This window comes from Schistocerca serialis, chromosome 4 (genome assembly GCF_023864345.2).
Source record: "Schistocerca serialis cubense isolate TAMUIC-IGC-003099 chromosome 4, iqSchSeri2.2, whole genome shotgun sequence".
NCBI classification, from domain to species: domain Eukaryota; kingdom Metazoa; phylum Arthropoda; class Insecta; order Orthoptera; family Acrididae; genus Schistocerca; species Schistocerca serialis.
The window spans coordinates 749,535,437-749,556,051 of record NC_064641.1 but is presented as its reverse complement, the minus strand read 5'-3'; the positions used below and the strand labels follow the sequence as shown (position 1 = coordinate 749,556,051).

General features: G+C 45.0%; 1 protein-coding gene across 1 annotated transcript in view; it reads right to left on the bottom strand.

The window, feature by feature from the left end:
- LOC126474741 (proton channel OtopLc-like) overlaps positions 1-15,917 on the bottom strand; it is a 133,245-nt gene extending 117,328 nt beyond the window's left edge. The window contains exons 1-3 of the mRNA XM_050102217.1: positions 15,868-15,917; positions 7,596-7,844; positions 354-455 (exon numbers count right to left, since the gene is read on the bottom strand). Of these exons, the coding sequence (XP_049958174.1) occupies positions 354-455; positions 7,596-7,844; positions 15,868-15,917 (401 nt within the window). The remainder of the gene's footprint in view (positions 1-353; positions 456-7,595; positions 7,845-15,867) is intronic.
- Between the last annotated feature and the right edge of the window lie 4,698 nt (positions 15,918-20,615).

Below are 20,615 nucleotides of genomic sequence, written 5' to 3'. Positions count from 1 at the left end.
GCTGCTGTTTAGAATGTAACTTACAACACTGACCACAATCCTGCCTACAATTAATAAATATTAAAAGTTACCAGAACAATTCACAGGCTAATGCGACAGGTGTCCCGTGGACGGAAACGTGGTCAGGTCACGTGTTTAATATACCCTTTGACTTGCAAGAACTCTAGGGGTTGGGTGCAGGAAAGTACGTTTCACAGTATTATGAATAAATAGACCTGAACGCCCAACAATTAGATTTCGCAAAATGAATTACTCAAGTACAGGTAACATGTTGCGAAAGGTATTCATTGTTAAAATGGATTGCGAAAGAAAGAGTGAAAGTGCGTGCATCGTGGTTGCTCAGGTGTACTCACTCGCCTAGCGTGCGGTTCTTCTTCTTGAAGGCCGCAGCAGCTGCCTCCGCGTCGCCTTTGCCGGCAGGGAGTCTCTCATCTGGGTTGCCATTCGAGAGCAACCTGAAAATGAGAACGCCAGGTATCAGTGCGGAACATCGTGGGCAGCAAAATTCTTGTAAATATTTTACAAAAACAAACAAACATATTTATCACTTGTTATTTTTGTGGATTTTAGTCCCTAGGCTGTTTTGATGCTTCTCTCCATGCTAGTGTTCTCGTGCTTGGTGCTTCATCTCTGCATCACTATTATTGGAACCTGCATCCACTAAACAGTGCTTACTGTGAAATACCATACTGCGTTCACAAACTATATTCAGTCTTATTATAGGATCTGCGTACTGCATCCAAGCCTTTGTTTCTTCCTAAAATAGTTACTCCCTACACATCCCTGCATTGTGAAATGAGCCTTTCTTTGATAGCTCAAGAAGTCTCCTATCAAGTTATGCTTCCATGTAGATGACGAACATTACGTGCCCAAGTGAAAGAATTGATAGACAATACTTTAATTATTTCGTTTATATCGTCTGAAGTGTTCTTGGTTTAAATTTAATAACCATGTCGTTTATCCTACGCCAGGTATTAAGCAGAATCATATACATGTGAAATGACACAATTTCAAATACTCTGACCGCGCGGAGTGGCCGCGCGGTTTGAGGCGTCATGTCACGGACTGTGCAGCCCCTCTTGCCGTAGGTTCGAGTCCTCCCTCGGGCATGGGTGTGTGTGTTGTTCTTAGCATAAGTTAGTTTAAGTAGAGTGTAAGTCTAGGGACCGATGACCTAAGCAGTTTGGTCCCTTAGGAATGCACACACATTTGATTTTTTTCAGAGACTTTACTCGTCTCCTACTGACGTGATTTTACGTATGTAGACTGAAGCGGCGAGTGGAAATCAGTACCAAGGGCGGGATTCGAACCTGGCTCTCCTGCTTACCAGGCAAGTGCGCTAGCCACTATGCAACACTAGCACAGCGGTGCGCAAAACTGCACGGATTACTCTCGCATAGCTCCCTTCTAAATCCAGATTCTCATTGCCATCTCAGTCTGCTTTAAATTCCTTCTTAGACACGAATAGAATACTGTTGAGTGTCTCCATGTTCTGGAATAGCACCTCAGCATCGAACGTAAATGGGGAAGGGAGCAGGGGGGGGGGGGGGGGAGGGGGATCCAGCCTGAAACCCAGGTGTAGTTACCTATGCAAAGAAATGACACAAAAGAGGGAGGCGTGTCAGTGTAATACATGCAGTTGTGCACTCTGCACTACCAAGGTGACTTAGTGAGGCTTGCACATGGGCCTAGTAAGCAGGAGACCCGCTTCGATTCCTGGCCTTGGTAGAAATTTTCACTCGCTGCTCAGTCTATATACATAGAATCATATATATCATCCAGAAACTGGCAGTGTAATCCTGTAATTGTCTGGTGGAAGGTATATGCGACACTCATCGGTGAAGACAACGTGATGCCAATCCTTAGCGGTTCATTCGGCATGTTGTTGGGCCCATCTGTACCGCGCTGAATGGTGTCGTGGTTGCGAAAGATGGACCTCGCCATGCACTTTGGGAGTGAAGTTGCGCATCATGCAGCCAACTGCGCACAGTTTGAGTTGTGACACGACGTCCTGCGGCTGCACGAAAAGCGTTATTCAACATGGTGGCGTTGCCGCCAGGTTTCCTCCGAGCATAATCCGTGGGTAGCGGTCATCCACTGCACTAGTAGCCATCGGGAGGCCTGAGCGAGGCATGTCATCGACAGTTCCTGTCCCTCTGTATCTCCTCCACGGCCGAACAACATCGCTTTGGTTCACTCTGAGTCGCCTGGACACTTCCCTTGTTGAGAGCCCTTCCTTGTGGAATGACTGGAACTGATCGGCTGTTGGACCCCCTCCGTCTAATAGGCGCTGCTCAAGCATGGTTGTTTTCTTTCGGCGAGTTTAGTGACATCTCTGAACAGTCAAAGGGATTGTGTCTGTGATGCTACATCCAAAGTCAATGTCTGTCTTCAGGGGTTCTGGGAACCGGGGTGATGCAAAACTGTTTTTGATGCGTGTATAAGTAGCGTGGCGTTTGATATTTGAGTGCTTGAATACATAAAGATGCAGCTTTCGTTAGATCTGTGTACGGTTCTGTTCCACTTTGCTTTGGCCACTTCGTTGCAACCCGATACTTGCATTTTGATGATTTAAGTGCTGTGCAACACTATGAGGTCATTGGAAAGGTTCAAAATGGCTCTGAGCACTATGGGACTTAACATCTGAGGTCATTAGCCGCCTAGAACTTTGAACTACTTAAACCTAACCAACCTAAGGACATCACATACATCCATGCCCGAGGCAGGATTCGAACCTGCGACCGTAACTGTCGCGCGGTTCCAGACTGAAGCGCCTAGAACCGCTCGGCCACTCTGGCCAGTTCAGTGGAAAGAGCTTTTTGTCCAGGCAGAGCAATCATTTAAGCTGAGGTACATTGCTGTGTGGAATTCAGCTCATTCAAAAGGGCTGGACCTAACTTTTTCTTTGTTTGGTTTAGTTGCAATCATGCAGTGGTCGAGAGAGGACCGCTCGTTCGCTGTGAAGACTTGATTTTCCAGTGGCGGTTCGGTCATGGCAGCCCAACTTGCATTCAGGGAGTAATTTAATATCACGCTTGCAGCTCGTGTTCGTGATCGAAAATCGATTGTTTTGTGGTGTCTTCGTTTATGGTTACTGGTAGCGTGTACAAAAAGAAACCAGAACCTTAAAGAACCGCCAGAACACCAGAAAACGGCGAGAAAACAAGGCTGGTGATTTCGAATTCCCCCCAGGAGATCTGCACGCAAATATGCAGCCGCTCTTGCAATTTATGATTGCACAGTGAGGGACTTCTTCGTGAAGACTTGAAATTTCATCCATAAAAACTGGCAGTGGTGCACATACTTCATCTGTGCGATTTTATTTAACTAAACGCTGCATGTGAAACTTTGATCGAAAACGTGCCTCATGGCGCTCTTGTTTTCTTAACGCCGACGCACAATTTCATTTGTCTGGAAAAATGAATAAACAAAAAATACGATACTGGACTGGCGCGAATCCCTGAGACCTTCAACCCTACATACAGAATGCGTGACTTGTGCGCGTTATCCTAAATTGGCATTATTTGCCCGCCATTTTTCGGAGAACGGTAGGATAATTACGGTCACCACCGAACATCATTTCGAGATATTGCGGAGGTTTTTCTTCCAGAACTTGAACAAGTGGATGTGGGGGATGTCTGGTTACAAGAAGGCGGCGCTGCGGCTCACACGGCACGAACGTTAATGACTCTATGAACACTTCCCCGACCTTCTCATATTTTCGAAGGGCGATCTTCAGTGGCCAGCAAGCTCGCCAGATTTAGCCCCCTGCGACATTTTCTTATGGGAGTATCTCAAATTCTTGGTTTATACCAATCATACACGGACCCTGGGTGGATTGTGGAACACTTTCGTGCTGATGTTCCCAACATAGACAGAGGCATGGTGGAGAAAATGGACGGATACTTCCAATTTTCAAATGCACTGAGCAGAATGAAGGCCACCTTCAAGATATTATTTTCAGTAAAACATTAAATGTACCTCTATTTAAAGAAACGAGAACTAAATTGATATCTCCAACACATTCCGTTTTATGATTTTTTTTAAATAAGGAAGTTCCTGCGCCGTACTCTATATAGCAATAAATCACAACATGGAAATATGTACACTGTGTGATCAAAAATATCCAGACACCAGGCTGAAAATGCCTTACGAAGTCGTGGAGCCCTCCATCGGTAATGCTGGTATTCAGAATGGTGTTGGCCCACCCTTAGCCTTGATGACAGCTTCCACTCTCGCAGTCATACGTTCAAACAGTTGCTGCAAGGTTTCTTGTGGAATGGCAGCCCATTCTTCACGGAGTGCTGCATTGAGGAGAGGTATCGATGTCGGTCGGTGAGGCCTAGCACAAAGTCGGCTTTCCCATAACATCCCAGAGTGTACTATAGGATTTAGGTCAGGACTCTGTGCAGGCCAATCAATTACTGGGATGTTATTGCCGTGCAACCACTCCGCCACAGGCCGTTCATTACAAACAGGTGCTCGATCTTGCTAAAAGATGCAGTTGCCATCCCCGAATTGCCCTTCAACCGTGGGAAGCAAGAAGGTGCTTAAGACATGAATGTGCCCTGTGCTGTGATAGTGCCACCCAAAACAACAATGGATGTAAGCCCCCTGCATGAAAAACATGACCACTCCATAACACCACCGCCTCCGAATTTTACTGATGGCACTACACACGCTGCAGATTACCTTCACCGATAACTCGCTATACCCACACACTGCCAACGGCTCACCACAATGTGTACCGTGATTTCTCACTCCACGTAACGTTTTACCACTATTCAATCGTACAATATTTACGCTCCTCTGCCTATTACACATTAAGACCATCTTCAACTGTCGGCGGTCTCTGTCAGCCAACAGACGAGGTCGGCCTGTACTCTTTTGTGCTGCATGTGTCCCTTCAAATTTCCACTTCACTATCCCATCGTAAATAGTGGACCTAGTGATGTTGAGGGGTGTGGAAACCTTGCGTACGGGCGTAAGACACAAGTGACACCCAATCACCTCACCACGTTCCAAGCCCGTGAGTTCCGCGGAGCGCCCCATTCTGCTCTCTCACGATGTCTAACAACTACTGAGGTCGCTGATATGGAGTACCTGGCAGTAGGTGGTAGCACAATGCAGCTAATATGAAAAACGTGTTTTTGCGGGTGTCCGGATAAATTTGATCACATAGTGTATTTCTGATTCTGTTACATGGAAATTCTGTTTTTTCGCATTATCAAATTTCCTCCGTTAGACCTTGAGTAGGTGATGTTACAAACGTCTCTCGTGATAAGGCCTTCAGTTCTACATACGAACGGCTAATGCTAATCATTTTGGAATGAGCGATTTAAATTCTGAGGTCATTTCGTTGGATTCTGAGCGTTCGAATTTACGCACTTCTCTTGCGTGTATTTATGGTGTAATGATTAACTTGTATGGATTGCGGACTTGTGAAAAGTATCTGATTAATTGATTTAAGCTGAGATTTTATTGTTCATTATGACCGTCCTGGGTAGGTGACTATGATAAGTGTGTATAAATGGTATTTTCGTGTTTCTGTTTTTGATCGTGATGGCAGATGCCACAGAGTGAAAACCGATGAAGGCAGGTAACCTACCGTTCTCTAACAGCACGAAGGGTGCCGCTAGCCGGGATAATATTTCCATCTGACGGATGGATCGCTACCAACAATATCACGTGACATGATACCACGTCTTTCGGTGGAGAGGTTTGTAAATTAACACTGGACTTTGGTACAAGCTCTGATGATTATGAAATGGAATCCAGCACCTTTACTGCCTTCACTCGCTAAATACTGGCGATGAAAATCACTCTAAGACAAACACACACACACACACACACACACACACACACACACACACACACACCACGAAGGAATTATCTGAATGGGTGCGATGTGTATATACATACAAACAAATGATTCTGATTTCAGAAAAAATGGATGATTTATTCAAGAGAAAGAGCTTCACAAACTGAGAAGGTCAATAACGCGTTGGTCCTGGTCCACCTCTGACCCTTATTCAAGCAGCTATATGGCTTGCCATTGATTGATAAAGGTGCTGGATGTCCACCGGAGGGTTATCGTCCCTAATTCTGTCCAACTGGGGCGTTAGATCGTCAAACTCACGAACTGGTTGGAGGGTCCTACCCATATTGCTCCAAAAGCTCTCACTTAGAAAGAAATGTGACAACCTTGCTAGCCAAGGAAGGGTTTGGCAAGCACGAAGATAAGTGGTAGAAACTCTCGCCGTGTATGAGCAAGCATTATCCTGTTGAAATATAAGCCCAGGATGGTCTGTCATTAATAAAGGCCATCACTCATAGTTGTTGGGCCATATGGAGGTGACAGTCAGGTTTGTATACCACTATTGTCCAAGGCGTGCCAGACGCGGCTTCGGTCTTGAATCTCATTGACTGGAGACGAATAGCCTTCAATGATGAGTCCCACTTCCAACTGCGTCCAATGACCACCGATGACGTGTCAGGAGATGCCGCAGAAAGCGGTGGGGTATAAACCTAATTACCGCTCAAAAAAATGGTTCAAGTGGCTCTGAGCACTATGGGACTCAACTTCGGAGGTCATCAGTCCCCTAGAACTTAGAACTACTTAAACCTAACTAACCTATGGACATCACACACAAGGCAGGATTCGAACCCGCGACCGTAGCGGTCGCGCGGTTCCAGACTGTAGCGCCTAGAACCGCTCGGCCACCCCGGGCGGCAATTATCGCTCGCCATACACCCCATCAACCGGGAATTATGGTGTGGGGTGCCATTTCTTTACATAGCACGACCTCTTTGGTTGTCATCTGCTTCACCTTTACAGTACAGTGGTGCGTAGACGATAGCCTACGCCCCATCTTGTTGCACTTCATGGCAAGACACCCTGGGCTTACATTTGAGCAAGATAATGCCTGCACGAATACGGTTAGACTCTCTACTCCTGGTCTTCGTGCTTGCCAAACCCTACGTCAGCCAGCAAGGTCGCCGGATCTTCCCACAATTGAGAGTATTTAGAGCATTATGAGCAGGACCGTCCAACCAGCTCGGAGTTTTAATGATCTAACGCTGCACTTGGGCAGAATTAGGCCTACGGTCGCAGGTTCGAATCCTGCCTCGGGCATGGATGTGTGTGATGTCCTTAGGTTAGTTAGGTTTAAGTAGTTCTACGTTCTAGGGAACTGATGACCGCAGATGTTAAGTCCCATAGTGCTCAGAGCCATTTGAACCAGAATTAGGCACGATATCCCTCCAAATCACTACCACCCGATGCCAAGCCGAATGACTGCTTGCATTTGGGGCAGAGGTGGACAGCGCGTTATTGACTTGCTCAAATTGTGAAGCTGTTTCTCCCGAATAAATGATCCAGTTTTCCAAAACTATAGCCATTTGATTGTGTATATATGTACATAATATCTACCGAACTCCGTTCCGTTCGGATAATTTCTTTGTGGTGCGTTGTTTGTTTCTTTATTTTTTTCTTGGTAAGTTCTGTGGCCAGAGTTTGGACTTTCGTCCTCTGGATCAAGCGCTGACGTTAGCGAACTCGTCCGCGGAGGCCGGCTGGTGATGGTGAGACTCACCAGCGAGTCTGCGGCAAGGTGATGGCGAGCATGGAGGAGCCTCGCCGCTGCGCCACCACGGAGGGCGGCCGCACAGCCAGCTGCACTTCGCGGTTGGCCAGCTGCGCGTCCATGTCGACGCCCGGTCGACGCACTTTGGCCACACCATCCGCTGCTCCCGCCACCGCCGCCGACGCCGCGCTAGCCATGGGGTCCAGCGGCCGCACCACGATCTCCACCGGCGCCAGGGGACGCAGCTCCTGCTGGCACCTGTAACATGGCAAGCAATCTCGTCTGTCCGGCTCTTAAGTCGACACCGCTGGAGAAACAAGAATGGCGCAGTTTTAGGCGAAGCGAAAGGAAGAAGGACAAGTAGTTGGAGCAGAGAATTTTATAGGGCTGTGCAAACGATGCTTGCGGTGGAACGAGCCGGAGATTTCCGGATACGTCGCAGAGCTCGAGGCTGTGTCGAATGTTTCTTGAGCAGCCACATGAAACTGCATATCAACAGAGGGCGGCTGCTGCACAAAAGAGTTCGTGCGCGACAAGTTTGTGTTTGAAGACAGCAGCCACGCTCAATCGACAGGCAACTTCACATTTGCGGCAGGTATTTGCTGCTGGTCGCTGATTATTGTGTGTGTGAGAGGGCATCGTTGTTGGGTACGACCTCGTACACAGTTTTAAGGAGAACAGGGCTACAGAGGGGTGGAGCTGCTGACCTCGTAGGAAAGCTGGACAGGAGCAGAAATGATGGGCGAACAAGCAATTACAGGAAACAAAAGCTTTAATTAACTAGTAGCTTTCTCCAAGCATATAAAGACTCATTATACATAATGCTGCAACAGAGTCCACCTAATACAGTAGCAACAAGAATGAGGCTCTCTGAACAAAAGCATAAACTGTGTAGTGTCAAGTAGCAAAGTGGCTTCTAGTGCAGTTGGGCTGTAAGGCTGCCACTAGATGTCCAGCATCGCAGAAGAACGCTCGTGCGTGATCGCTATATTCGTCGGACGGAAAACTGCGTTGCCGTTGCCAGCTTAGAGACGCCTGTGGAGTGGAATACGCGTGTGATACCACGTACATGAATACGACACATGCAGTGGCTGCCTTCATACTGACATATAACGTCGAAAACAATGGGGAACCGAAATGAAAAGTGCATTGGTGGATGAGAGAACTGTATCGTCAAGGAATGCAAAATGAAACAAACTTATGCAAGACATTACTTTCATAGTAGTGGTACATACAGTTCAAAATTATCACTACGTGATTTGGAACAAGAAAACGCGAAATCAAGCGAAAAATATGAAAAAAGGGCCCACTGAAAAGTATGCCTCCGGATATTTTATGTGAACTCTCCTAAGGTTTTTTTTAATTAAAACAAACATCATTAATATTCTACATCTTCACTCTTCAAGTCTACGTACTTATTTCTCAGCATTGTCACCCTGGCGATAAACACATTTCTACCAACAAGAGACAAATTTGTTGAGACCATCACTGTATAATGTTTCACTTTGTTGTTGGAGTCAGCTCAGGTCTGATTGCTGCACTAACACTGTCAAGGCTAAGTCCTCGAAGGTGTTCTTCAAGTTGTGGAAATAGATGAAAATCGGATGGGGCCAAGTCGGGAGTGTATGGAGGATGGTCAATGATAATGAACATAACGCGTTGGATTATTATAGATGTGGCATCGCTCTGTGTGATTGACATTACCATGCTGATGAAGAGGGTGCTCCACGTGCGTACAAAATCATGGAATTAGAAAATCTGTTACAGCACGTTGTTTGTCATGCACCAACATAGTAACGATACATGCAAGCAAATTGTATGCTACAATTCGGAGCCCTCTAGCGGCAGTGGGCTGCGAGAATGTAGACACAAAGAACAAAGATGTAGAATATTAAGACCATCTGCTTTATTTAAAAGCCTGATGACGTTTCACGTGAAGAGACTCAAGGACATTACTTTTCCGCCCGTCCTCGTATGAAAGCGGTTTCAAAAAGTGATTACTATGCGACAGAGGTTTGTGTAGGAAGCCAGTAAACATACAACTTTTTGTTTCAGTTCCTGAATTTGAATTCTCATTTCGCTTTTTATGCCCTTCCAAGTGTCCTCCCACGTATTTCTGTTGTGGTTGGGTCAGTGCTTTGGGTTCCACAACACCTCCAGATATATATTTCAAATTCAAATGACTCTGAGCACTACGAGGCTTAACTTCTAAGGTCATCAGTCCCCTAAAACTTAGGACTACTTAAACCTAACTAACCTAATGACATCACACACATCCATGCCCGAGGCAGGATTCGAACCAGCGACCGTAGCGGTCGCTCGGTTCCAGACTGTAGCACTTAGAACCGCTCGGTCACCCCGGCCGGCGATATATATTTCCCTCAATACGATTTTGGTATAAAATTCACTGTGTGGTCATGCATTATCCAGCTGGATGATGTCACTTTTCTGGCTTGCCGGAGTGGCCGAGCGGTTCTAGGCGCTACAGTCTGGAACCGCGCGACCGCTACGGTCGCAGGTTCGAATCCTGCCTCGGGCCTGAATGTGTGTGGTGTCCTTACGTTAGTTAGGTTTAAGCAGGTCTACGTTCTAGGGGACTGATGACCTCAGATGTTAAGTCCCATAGTGCTCAGAGCCATTTGAACCATTTTTGATGTCATTTTCTACCCTAGTCATGAAGGTTATGAGAACATGCCTTACCATCCCTTCAACAATTACTTATAATATTGTTGACACAACCAATAGTTCCCCACACTGCCGGCCGGAGTTGTCGAGCGGTTCTAGGCGCTACAGTCTGGACCTCCGCGACCGCTACGGTCGCAGGTTCGAATCCTGTCTCGGGCATGGATGTGTGTAATGTCCTTTGGTTAGTTAGGTTTAAATTAGTTCTATGTTCTAGGGGACTGATGACCTCAGAAGTTAAGTCCCATAGTGCTCAGAGCCATTTCAGCCATTTTTCAGTTCCCCACACTGCGATTCCGGGAGTTGTTGAAGTAGTCCCGTGAAATTCTTCTTCCTGTGACTTTACACCAGGTCTTCTACTGACACGTTTATGTTGATCTGACGGCCACAAACGGAAGTGAGACTCACCATCGAACAGCACAGAATGCCACTCAGTGTCCCAGTTGACTAAAGCTCTATGCCACGCTAGTCCTTGATGACACACAACAACACGAAGTCGCAACGCAGCTTCCAGTAATGGCACCCTGGCTGTAACCTCTGACGGGATTTCAGCTAGCGTTAGTCGTCTACTCTATAGAGTCAGTCGAACAATCCTAAAATATTCTCGAGATACCGTATAGTCCTTCTCGAGGGACACGTGTCTAGTCTCCTTTTCATATTTTTCTCTTGCGTCTGTCTCGTCATCACGTTCACTGCAGCCTCTGGACTACATCCAACTGTCTCTGCAATCTATTGGCATTGTGATCCGATGTCCGTCCTGCTACTAATTCGATTCTTCTCAGAATACAAAAGATGGTGATAAGCTACATCTTCACATTGAAACGTAACTCTCCTATTTGCCATGACGATTTTCGAGATGTTTTGGCCATAATTATGAATGAAGTTGCGAATCTGAAAAATGTACCCAACCTCCATAGTATCGACATAACCATAGTCTTTGTCTGTTCCTGAGATCACAGATGTTGGTCAGAGAGGTTACTTCTCTTGAAGAGAGTAGTAGGCACAGTATGTTAGGCAGTCTCGCAATGTACTCGGTTTGAAAAGGATGGAAGCTGCCTGCCATGCAGTGGAGGCAGCATTATTTAAAAAAAAGGATTTTGTAATAATGTTTTTGAGGAATATTGAAGATGTTGAGCAAATATTAATGGAAGGATTACGAACTCAAGTGTTAAGGTAATCCAGTTTTTTATGTTTGTAACTGTGTAGTTTCTCATTGTTTGAATATTGACTATGGCTGAAGTTTGCAGTAGAACTTTTATAATGCAACACAATGTTTCTCTCATAATTGAAACAAGTGTCCAGAAAAGTAATGCTGCCCAGGACAATTATTAACAAATATTTTGCTGACTTGTCTAGTTGTGAGAACTTTATGAAAGGTTGTATTGTTGTTATGGCTTAATGATGCATAGTTGCTGTCTTGTTTTTTCATTTATCTTTGGTTAAGTTTAGTTCTTCATTTTTCATTCTTCACCTTTATGAATGTGTTTCTGTACTCGCACTGCACACCGCGAGTTGTGTGCTGCAGAAGCATTTTTGTCAAAATTGGTGAGATACGGTCTTACATTGCACATCGCAAGTTTGATCATTATCTTAATAGTAACAGGTTGCAGAACAAACTAGCGTTTCGTTCGCATACGTAAACCAATGAATTTAATTATCATCAGAATTCATGTTTACTCTAAGATACAGTGATTGCCAGAGTGTACTTGTGAAAGTAATACCATGTCAGTTCAGGGGTTTCATATCAGTAAAAGATGTCAGGAAAGTGCTATCTTGTGAGTTTTCAAGCGCTTTTATCTGAAAGCCAGATGCGTTAGACTTTATGCTCATTTGCTCTCTGATCACAGTAGCAGCTCTGGAACAGCGATTGTTTACAAGACTAAACACAGAAATTAGTTATTTTCTGGGCTGTCATTTTTAATCTGAGTCATTTTTGTTTTGCAGTCACATGGGATATGTAAATCTAATTGAAAACGCATTACTTTCTCGCAGACAAACTGGTTAATGTACCATATACCAGATAGTCAGGATTTCAGATCCTCCAGCGTGAGCTCCACGTACCGTATTTCTATTCAAAATCAAATTTTCACAGTCATAGTTCCGTTGCTCTGCCCTCAGATCTACATGTTCCGATGTCAAAATAAGATTTGTAGATCTTATGGAGATGAACCTGAGACTTACAAAGACGAGTAGATGTTTTATACAGGGTGTTACAAAAAGGTACGGCCAAACTTTCAGGAAACATTCCCCACACACAAATAAAGAAGAGATGTTATGTGGACATGTGTCCGGAAACGCTTAATTTCCATGTTAGAGCTCATTTTAGTTTCGTCCACCTACGCTCAATGGAGCACGTTATCATGATTTCATACGGGATACTCTATCTGTACTGCTAGAACATGTGCCTTTACAAGTACGATACAACATGTGGTTCATGCACGATGGAGCTCCTGCACATTTCAGTCGAAGTGTTTGTACGCTTATCAACAACAGATTCGGTGACCGATGGATTGGCAGAGGCGGACCAATTCCATGGCCTCCACGCTCTCCTGACCTCAACCCTCTTGACTTTCATTTATGGGGGCATTTGAAAGCTCTTGTCTACGCAACCCCGGTACCAAATGTAGAGATTCCTCGTGGTCGTATTGTGGACGGCTGTGATACAATACGCCATTCTCCAGGGCTGCATCAGCCCATCAGGGATTCCATGCGACGGAGGGTGGATGCATGTATCCTCGCTAACGGAGGACATTTTGAACATTTCCTGTAACAAAGTGTTTGAAGTCACGCTGGTACGTTCTGTTGCTGTGTGTTTCCATTCCATGATTAATGTGATTTGAAGAGAAGTAATAAAATGAGCTCTAACATGGAAAGTAAGCGTTTCCGGACACATGTCCACGTAACATATTTTCTTTCTTCGTGTGTGAGGAATGTTTCCTGAAAGCTTGGCCGTACCTTTTTGTAATACCCTGTATATTAACTTTCAACGTTATCTTGTCACGTGTGTTGCGATTTCCATATGAAAAGTTACAGTAAAGTGAGACTCATCCCATAGACATTGTATACTAATGCTTATTCCTGATCTGTAGGAATGACTTTTCTTTACACTGAAAATAAAGGAAATAAGCTCGCATAAGACTGAATTAATCAATATATGCCAGAGATCTGGAAGTACCTATGTATCTGTTTCCCAACGTGGAGTCAACGAGTTTACGGTGTGACAGTTTCTGTCAGCGAATGTTCTTTCAGTACGATATTGTGCTCCATCGTTGATGATCTCGTCGCAGCATATTGGTGTAGTTTTCAACATGGGTCACGTACCAGTTGTTCATAGTACCCTACTGTAACGAATGGAACTGGCAGAGCCAAATTAATGGAAGGATGTGAGACAACGGGTTTGAGCACAGAGTTCGTAATGATGTCGAAAACTTAGGTTTACTTGGAGACTACTCTAAGGCCTAACGCTATTCACTGTGTGTGAGACGCTAGCACCAGAGAGCACTTTAGGGCAACGTGGAAGCCCTTGCGCAAATAACAATGTGCTCATCCCATCTGGACTACCTAATTCAGCATATGTGGGTAAGGAACGTACTTTATCAACAGAGATGTGTATCAGCAAGCGTCCTCGGTGGAGACTCCTCAAAGGCATACATGACATTGTCGCAACTGGGCTGCGGGTAAATGCTGGAGCAATCGTTTGGAGTGTTGCCATTTACTAGTACACCACGCATTGTTGGAGCCACGACCACGCTAACTGGCCGATAACACGGCGTATAACTCCGAAGTTGCCTGTGAACCACACATTCCTCGTATAAGGGTAACATGTGTTCACTAATAGGTCCTAAGTCACGATACTCATACAGGTATCTACGGAAAACGCAAAATTGTTAAACTGGCTGTCGACGTATGAATGTGTGACGTTGCGGCGCAGTTTCACAGCGCAGTTGACAAGGACAGTAAACGTGGGACATGTCGATTAGCGAAGGGCAAAGTCGTTCACCCTTGGGAACTAGTTCACTGATGACCGCTCTTTTTTGGGAACCGTTCATTTTTACTATTTCACCGTTCATTGTGCATGGTATATGGTTTTTATGAAAAATTTAAAATTAATAGCATAAGTGACTGAAGATGGTAGGTGCCAAGAGAGGACACTTGCCTCCCCCCCCCCCCCCCCCCCTGGAGTACAGAATTTTTATTCATAACAGAATTCTCACACACTTGGAATTTTTGTGATTCTGCAAAACATCTCGTTTAGCCAACTGCAGCGTTATGTGGCTCTGATCGCAGTGACATAATATAAGGTGACGCACGACAACCGGCCCCTAGTACAAACTGCTCGCCAATTACGCACGATTTGTTGTTACGAGCAGAATAGGTAAACATGTAATAATTACGCAGTGAAGAGGTAACAAATAAGCTAATGCAGACAACTTCTAAACAATAGATTACGACTGGTAAGCGACAATGAGCAGTTTAGTACTCGGGGCCGATTTTTCGTGCGCCACCCTGTACCACTGAAATAATATTGTAGGAGTTATCATGTTCTCTTTACAAAATGTCACACTATACTCTCGATTACGAAGTGCAGGCTTCATTCAGCTTTAAGTCGGTCTGCCTTCCATAACAAGAAACATTCTGTTTCACCTTTGCATGTATAATAACAAATAATCTTGCCATTTTACAAGTATTTCTTCTTCTGTTTGTCGAAACAGTGTAGTAAGCTGATACGCCGTTTTGTTACCTGAAAAGATGTATGTATTACAAACCACGTAATTTTTATTTAATTTACGTAATTATAAAATTCATTTTAATTACCGGTCGTGGACGCTGAATAGAATACGAAAATAAGCAGAAGTTCAGAGTTCAAAAAAGGTTTGAAACAGATCTAGAATGGACGTTCGAAGCGAACGAAACTAACAACAACTCGATACTGAACTATGAGCAGTCGGCAGTGGAACTGCGACGAGTGGCCGCGCGAAGGACGAGTTCGGCCGAGCGAGACCGAGACAGACGGGAACGAGACTGGCCAACGTGCCGTTCGGAAACGAGACCGACCGTTTCCCGTTCCCGGGAACTACAAGTAGAAAGCCACGACCGAAGTGAACTATGGAAGATCGTTCTTTAGAATTCGCTCCTCGCTCGTTCGTTCATCTCCGTGAACCGTTCCTTTTGATCCATTAGTTTGCGAACGACCCATCTCTAATGTCGATACCATGAGACAAAGTCTTTGCGAACTTCATTGCACGCAAAAGGCAGACGTCAGCATTTGAGACATGACGAGTTGTTGGGCTCAAAGAAGCCAGTTGGAGCAATTGGCGAATCGCTTGAGATTTGAATAGAAACGATGGCCCTGATCGACAATGTTGGCAAAGATGGGTAAACCATGACCGACCACAGTGTCCAGAAGGAAGCGGTTGACCTACAGCGACAACAAAACGTGAGGTCCGAGCATTCGTCAGAGAGGCACTCAGTTCCCCGGATTCATCGTTACCATCAAACTGACGTGCAATTGGTGCTTCAGTGACCACAAGGGCCATTAATAGACGCTTATAGAACGCGGGATAAGCAGAAGGCGCCCTTTGCGCCAATTACCACTCACCTCTGTACACAAACAAGACAGTTTACAGTGGTGTTGGGCACATTCGGCATGGAATCTCACTGAATGGTGTAGAATTATCTTCAGTGTTGAGACGCGTTTCGAATAGGGCCCCGATGAACAGCGGAAATGCTCTGGAGACACCCCAGACAGTGGTGGAATACCAACCTGTCGTCAGCCATACGTCCCGAGGGCCAGGACTGTTGCTCCGCGTTGCCGTTTCATTTAATAGCAGGATCCATTTGGTTGTCATCCGTGGAACTCTTACAGCACAGCGGTACGTCAGCGATATTTTATGCCCCGTTTCGTTGCCCTTCATGGTAAGCCATACTGGGTCTACATTTCAACAATATAATTCCCATCCGCACGAGACGAGAGTTTCTACTGCTTGTCTCCGTGCTTCCTAAACCCTACGTTCACCAGGAAGCTCTCCGGATATCTCCCCATTTAAAACGTTTGGAAAATTATGGGGAGGGCCCTCCAAGCAGCTCGGAATTCTGACGATCTGACACGCCAATTGGACAGAACGTCGCACGATTTCCCTCAGGAGAACATCCAGCAACGCTACCAACGAATGCTAAGCCGAATATCTACTTGCATAAGGGCCAGATGTGGATAAACGTGTTATTGACTTGCTCTTCTTTTTCAATAAATCATGCAACTTTTCTGAGTTTGCGATCATTTGTTTGTCTGTACATGTACATCACGAATCTACTGATTTCCGCCCCATTTGGGTAATTCTTCTATGGTAGCTCATTTTTTCTTTTATCTTGGGTATTAGGTTAACGTGTAATGGAAGTAACGCTCACATATCATCGGTGGCGGCTAGTCAAACGCTGTGATGACAGTCACGCCAATACGAGTACTCTTTTTCGAATACCATTGGTTTCATGGGACTTTAGCGGGAAACTTAGGTAACATGGACACTGCAGTGACAAGGTTCGGGCTATTGTATTGTATTGTACAGAACTGGAGATCTAGAGAAGCTTCGTCCCCGCTGTAGCCCTCAGTGGTTCACACCCCACAACAGGCTACAGTAGTCCACTTTACCCCACCGCCGCCCCACACCGAATCCAGGGTTATTGTACTGTTCGGCCCCCAGTGGACCGCTCCGGGAACGTTTCACACCACACGAGTGTAACCCCAATTTTGGCGTGGTAGAGTAATTATGGTGTAAGCGTACGCGGAGAAAGTGTTTGCGCAGCAGTCGCCGACATAGTGTAACTGAGGCGGTATTTAAGGGGAACCAGCCCGCATTAGCCGAGACAGATGGAAAACCGCCTTAAAAACCATCCAGAGACTGGCCGGCACACATGAGCTCGACACTAATCCGCCGGGCGGATTCGTGCCGGGGACCGGCACGCCTTCCAGCCTGGAAAGCAGTGAATTAGACCGCACGGCTAACCGGGCGGGCAAGGTCCGGCGTACTACATCTGTATGGCGAATCGGCGGCAACGTCTCCACATCGACCCAGTGGGCAACTGTTTTCACTGTTTGTAGCAAAATATGCTCACGTGGGGACGGTCAGCCGTTTTGAAGAGTTGCTTTTTCTTTGCTAGCTCCCGAGGTGGTGTACGGAACTGATGGCAGCTCAACTACTAACAAACTGAGTGAAAGTTCTTTCCTAATATTAGTTTCTAGGTTTCTATGTGTAGCACGGTACGAACTAAAACCCTTTTGAAATGAAGTAAATGTTTGGGGCAAATACATTGTGCAAGGAAATGGTGGATTAATAATGCAAATTGCTTCGGTCAACTACCAACACACAACTTAATAATTAGCCAGTCAATTCCTTTACGGATATCCCAAACCTGAAATATGCAATACCATTAGAGACGTGAGATGAACACCTACTCTCAGCTCAGAGCGGAACACATTTCCTCGATTCGTTTGGCAGGCGACATTGTACTACCAGTTTCGTAAACATCTTTCTATTCTTGCGCCTGAGGAAATAGTGTTCCATTAAATTTGGAAATTTGTGGTAAGTTCCTATGGGACACAACTGCTGAGGTCATCCGTCCCTAGGCTGACACACTACTTAATCTAACTTAAACTAACTTTCGCTAAGGACAACACACACATCCATGCCCGAGGGAGGACTCGAACCTCCGACTGGGGGAGCCACTCGAACGGTGGAAAGTCGCCTCAGTCCGCCCGAATATCGCGCGCGGCGCTTCCCATTAAACCGTTTCATAGTGACAGAAAGGTGTCGACAGCTGTCACATATTGTTTCCCAAGCCCGATGGTAGATCTCTATGACATGTGACTGACAATGTTGATTACACAGTATGACAAGTTACAACGCTACCAGTGTGTGACTTTACTACTAGTTCCTTGAGACCGAACGATTGGTGACCTACATGGCGGCATATAGATGGGGTCGTATTATGTTGAACCATCTCAGTGCGTAACCATACAATCCGATCGTCATGCATCAGCACTCACTCAGAGGCGTTATCCGATCGATGACATTTCTCTGTGCTTTCTGACCATCACTGGATCTGAAACCACTGTAATTCGCTAAAGGACACAGTAACGCAAAAAGAAAATCAAACAGCTCCAACAACGTCACGCAGTCTTTAAAATAATCGAGCAGCAACCTGCAGAGAACTTCAGTTTGATTGAGTTGCCTTCTTTTAGCTACCATAGCAATATTCAAACAGATAATAAGTTTAGTTACTTCTTCTGTTCACCATTTTCATACATTTTTGCTACCTTTAAACCCGTAACAGTCAGCTACAAATGACTATTGCTGTCAGTAACATAACTGTAGTGACTAATTTACGTGATTTGTTTCTCAGCGTGATAAATGTATTTTGTACAGAAACCTGTCGGAAACTAGCAGCAACACGTAGCAGAAAAATCTTAAGCCCATATTGCTAAGCTAATTCGCAAGAAACCTCTCAAGTGTGAGGTTGAATGAAGTCAATGACATTCACGGCACTCGACGCACCACGTATTGTCTACCACGCGACCACAATATTGGCAGCTAATGGCAACAGGGCGCGGGACTGCAGGGATCCAATGATGAGCACAGCATGAGGCTCCGGAGCGTAGTAGAACAGCTTAATCGAAGAGTAATTCACAACGGTGCTACAGGGCTAGTGGTGGCGATACGAAGCGGAGCAATAGCAACGATAAACAAAATAAACATTGCATTGTATCTACAACAGTTGCCGTAGTTGACATTTAGTGTAAAAGGAATCCAAGGGATTTCACAGAGTGAGAAAGAAGTGCCAATGAAATATTGGCGTTTCTGCAAGATGAGCCAATGGAATGTGCGCTGTTACGTCCTCTCGATTGTGCGGAAAATGTGCATGATGAGTACAATGATAACGATATGTGCTTAATCCGTGAAGTGATATAGAAACAACAGTCGAAGCATGTAGCTCCTCAACAATTCCGAACTGGGAGCCACAGATCCCGTCTCCAGCGAAATGTAGTAAAGGACAATCGTTGCCAAGAAGCGCGTACTAAACACAATTACATACATGGAAGATCTTCCGCAGCATCGTACACACGTAATTATAAACATATTTCGAGTAAGTTCACAGCAGTATCACCGCGTAATGCTTTAGTAAAACTACCGATACTCAAAGGAGGTGTAACGTTTTGTTATGCAAAACTCCGTAAATAAGGTGCGATGGACAACTGATACGACGGTAAATGAAAAATATCTGCGCGAGAGATAAATACTCTGTGGAATTTAAGCATCTCCGTACGAACTCGATAACAAAGATATACAGACTGTATTATGCTACGGCGAAGAGATTATTATTCCATGTTGGACATTGGAAGAGAGATTGTCGGATTGAGAGGAGATTGCTGGAAGCCACCATTAAGGCAGTAATCTATGTTTTATGGTATTGAAGAAAATCCATAAAAGCACAAAAGGAGTATCAGGTGTGTACAGTTCATAATCCTTAATCATTTCAAAAGAAATATTCAGTGATTATAAAGACGCAAGTCGTTCGGAAGTGTTCTGTGGTTTGATGGTGCGAACCTGCAGTCTTATACGGTTTTGGGATTCGTCGAGAATATTTCTCCGAAAACCTATATATTTTCACGAACTAAAGTTGGACGCCACATTCCATACACATGACACAGCATAGTACTTGACTGTGCCGATCGATTTCCGTAGAGCGATAAATTATCTTTAGCGACTTCAGGTGGAGATGCTCCAGCAAGAAGACTCAAAGAGATCTGCTGCTGCGAAGCGCATATGGTATTACCGTATTTTTTAACTTACGGAGAACAGTAAGCAATATAGACTTCATAACGACCGAAAACATAATTAAAAGGACTCAACTTAAATAAAAGAAGCAAACAATAAGAAGAAATCGCTAAACCAAACCATAAATAAATAATTAATAAAACGCTCATTAAATAATAGAGAAAATAAAAATAAGAACTTTAGAGAGGACAAGGCGCACTTGCTACAATAACTGGTATTTACTAATTTCAGGGATGCTCGATACAATTTACGGGATGTGAATGATAGTGACCACCGACGTTGTGAACATCATATTGCTCGCGAAATAAATTAGAATGATTTCAAGGGAAGCAGTGGATCGTTGCACAACTTCAAACAGTGCTATAGATGTTGAATCCATATGATAACGAAATTTCAAACAAATCGTCAGCTTGACCATGCACCACAACCTGCAGAATCATCTCGAAAATTTGTGGATGAGAGAAACAAAGTTACCCCAGAACGAGATTTTCACTCTGCAGCGGAGTGTGCGCTGATG